General features: G+C 51.7%; 1 protein-coding gene across 1 annotated transcript; it reads left to right on the forward strand.

The window, feature by feature from the left end:
- The first annotated feature begins 1,365 nt into the window (after positions 1–1,365).
- On the forward strand, positions 1,366–3,099 carry LOC127332820 (uncharacterized). The gene is made up of 2 exons (XM_071826042.1): positions 1,366–2,065; positions 2,721–3,099. The coding sequence occupies exons 1-2, from the start codon at positions 1,472–1,474 to the stop codon at positions 2,796–2,798; spliced, it is 672 nt and encodes a 223-aa protein (XP_071682143.1). The 5' UTR covers positions 1,366–1,471; the 3' UTR covers positions 2,799–3,099.
- Positions 3,100–3,529: the final 430 nt, after the last annotated feature.

Here is a 3,529-nt window from a genome sequence, read left to right on the forward strand (position 1 = left end):
GATTCATTCTAACAATGTACTTTCTATAGGGCCACTGCGAATGAGAGCCATCGTGGGGAGCTGTACTATATCACTATATGTATGCTTAAAACGGCATACAAGCCTTTGTTCAAGGATGAAAGATTTTGGGGTTCCTACAATGCTCCGAGCTCCTTTCCGAACTATTGAAACCGCAAAACGGCAACGAAAAAGCCCATCGGGACTAAAAGAAAGGGCTATGAATAGAAGTAATGCATTTGTATAGACATGCTAAAATCAAGGGACGCCGAGGCATAGAGCAGTCCTATATACCGATCTGGTCGGTGCCGCACACCCCCGACCCAGCGGTTGTGTAGTTGGCCGTGGCCCATCAGGTAAGTTGTTTTTTGTTTTTCTTATTCTGTTTATTTTTTCTTATGTGTTTACATATTTTTATTTTCAAAAACACAAAATGTTTTTAAATCCGTTTTTTTAATTCGAAAGTTTTTAGAATATATTTTAAAAAAAATTACAAAAAAAAATTCAAGATTTGAACAATTTTTTTAGATTGAACACTTTTGCAAACTTTTGAATTTTTCAAGATTTGAACGAATTTTTAGATTGAACATATTTTAAATTTGAACATTTCCAATTATGAACATTTTTTGAATACGAAAAATTTTAAACTTTGAACATTTTTCAATCGTTCAAAGTGAAAAAAGAAACAGAAGAACAGAAACAGAAAACGAAAAAAAAGAAAAAAATGGGCCAGGCCCAATGCTCGACCCAGGTGTCCGGTGTCTCGTAGTCACCGACCACCAAGTCGGTGTATAGGATTGGGCCCCGGTCTGGCCTGTGAGACATAAGAAGAACCAAAGTCACAATGAGGCCGAAACATGAGACGTGAAGAAAACTGGGCCTGGTAACTATGCGAGGTTATAAAGTTGGGCCAGATCTGGTGTGTTTGCCATGTACGCCCAGCCCGCGATATAGGCTTGGGCCACCGTCATTTTCCACTGTGAGCCTAGCAATCGAATCTAAATCCAGTCCATCCAGTAAAACTGTAAAACTGTAAAATGTCCTCAAAAAAAAAAAAAGTAAAACTGTAAAAACTTTCTTCTTACCGAAGTCCAACGGCTACCGGCCCGGAGCACAGCATCCAAGGCGGGCCCCTATTCGCCGCTTCTCTCTCCGGATTCTGGGCCGGCCCGCCCCAACGGCTCTTTCTCGTCTCTCCCGACACTGCTTGCTGTCCTGCACAGAAACAACGCAGCGCGAGCCGAGCCACGTGAAGGCGTACGCGTCCGAACAACCGGCGTCACCAACCCCCCCACATGGCCTCCCTGGCCCACTGCCAGTTGTGGCCACCGCCGCTTCTCCCTCGCTATTTATCGTCACCCTCGCCGCCTGTGCCGCTCCCATCATCAGCCACAGACACAGACACAGAGACAGAGCAGAGCGGAGCGGAGCGGAGCATACGCCACCCGCACGAGCGCCCACACCCCCAGCAGCAATGGCGCGCGCCGGCGCCCTCTGCCTCGCGCTGCTCTGCCTCCTCGCGGCGCACTCCGCCGTCGCCCAGAAATCCACCGCCCCGGCCGCCGCGCCCACCACCACCCCCACCCCCACCCCCGCCAAGAAGACCACCCCCGCGCCCGCCGCCGCACCCACCACCACCCCCGCCGCCGCCACCGCCCCGGCCGCAGCACCACCCACCACGCCCGCCACCCCCGCCCCCGCCGCCGCCCCGCCCACCACCGCCACCCCGGCCCCCGTCAAGGCCCCCCCCGCGGCGCCCCCCACGAAGGCCGCCGCCTCGCCCCCGGCCCCTGCCCCCAAGGCCCTCCTCCCGCCCGTCGAGGCGCCCGTCGCCTCCCCTCCCGTCGCGCTCTCGCCCGCCACCCTCCCCACCAAGCCCGACGCGCCCGCCCCTGCTCCGGCCAAGAAGAAGAAGAAGTCCTCCAAGAAGAAGAAGAGCAAGGCCCCCGCCCCCGCACCCGTCGCCGAGGCCCCCGTCAAGTCCAAGAAGGCCAAGGCCCCCGCCGCCGCCGACGACGCTGATGCGCCCGGCCCCGCTGGAGACGGTTCCGTCGCCGACGACACCGCGGTACGTATCAGTCCTTACTTCCACCGACCCCATATCCTGCCGTCATCTCAACTCTGAACCGACAATGCGCGCTGAAACTTGCTACCAACTGCTCTCCGCAGTTCGCACAAACCGACGTCGAACTGCTATTGTAGTGCAACAGCGAGTAGGAGAGTAAAACAAACAGCGCTGCTCTTATTTACAGTGATTAGCGATCGTAGCAGCTAGTTAATTACAGCTTTATTAGTGCTCCACCGCATCACCATGTGACCAGCAAGTGGCTGTGATGAGTGATGAACTGAGAATCGACTAGATGCATTTCCACCGTCCCGACATGTTCGCCAGGCACGCATGTGCATCCTGGCTTTTGCAAAGGACACAACACTTAATGCAAGAAAAAAATACTACCACTTCATTAATTACTGCTACTTAGTATAGTAAATTATTTGCAAACCTGCTCTGCGCCAGTAAACAATTGTGCATTCTCCAAGCCTCTCTTCCACACGACCTAGTTCTATAAAACATTATTATCACTTTATGTACTGGGACTGGGAGTGTGCAACACACACATGTGCTTGCAAGCCACAGCGCATTTTCAGTTTGCTCATGAGTACTCAGTGCTAATAACTACAGATTGCTGATTAAACTTTCTCTGTTCTGTTCTTGTTGACTGCAGGGCGCCATCCAGACAATGGCAGGGAGCATCATGTCGGTGTGCGCAATGGCGCTGGGCCTCGCCGCCCTCCTGGCCTAGACGCCGGTCGCCGGTGAGCCGCTCCGGCGCCGTCGAGAGCCACCACGACAGAGACGCAATCATACGGCCGTTGCACCGTACTGACGAGTTGTGTGCCACCACATTTTGCGCTGTATTTCTCGGTCCATTTTCCTAACAGCCTGGGCGGTGCCGGCCGGCTTTCCTGTGTAGTTCCCCACTCACGTTCGCCTCGGATTCTTTGTCCCTCCTGTACTGCCAGATTGAGATTTCATTCATACCTTTTTATTTATCATTGTATTATTCCATCCACACTTGCTTAATCGTAGATCTGTCTCCTTTATGATGGTGACTGCTGAACCTGTGTCTACTGTTGAGAGTGTGGCCTGGCTGTGTCCTGTGCTGTGCTGGCCAGATCTGTTTTGGTTCGATGTGTTTGGCGCTTGCCTCTCATCTGGATCGAGTAACATACTAGTAGAAACGGGAACGTTACCTTTCTAGGACGTGCCACTGTTGAGTTTTTAACACAGATGCAGCCAAATGGTTAACCTAATTTGGGAAGTCCACTAGTAAACCCTAAACCTTCATGAGCAAAACAAGTTAACTTCTACAGAAAATTATGCCTGCACATTTTACTACCAAATAAATACACGATGCGTGCACATTTAAGTCATCAACCCGCTGCTTCAACAATCCTCCTATAAGTTGGACGTTGGACGCTGTTATGTGTCCAAATTTGGAAATTAAGACAACATTGGGTTTCTTTTTAGATA

Source organism: Lolium perenne, chromosome 2 (assembly GCF_019359855.2).
Source record: "Lolium perenne isolate Kyuss_39 chromosome 2, Kyuss_2.0, whole genome shotgun sequence".
NCBI lineage: Eukaryota > Viridiplantae > Streptophyta > Magnoliopsida > Poales > Poaceae > Lolium > Lolium perenne.

Coding starts and splice junctions, on each gene's coding strand:
- LOC127332820 (XM_071826042.1), top strand. CDS start 1,472: ATGGCGCGCGCCGGCGCCCTCTGCCTCGCGCTGCTCTGCCTCCTCGCG. Junction 2,066..2,720: donor CCGTCGCCGACGACACCGCG/GTACGTATCAGT, acceptor TGTTGACTGCAG/GGCGCCATCCAGACAATGGC.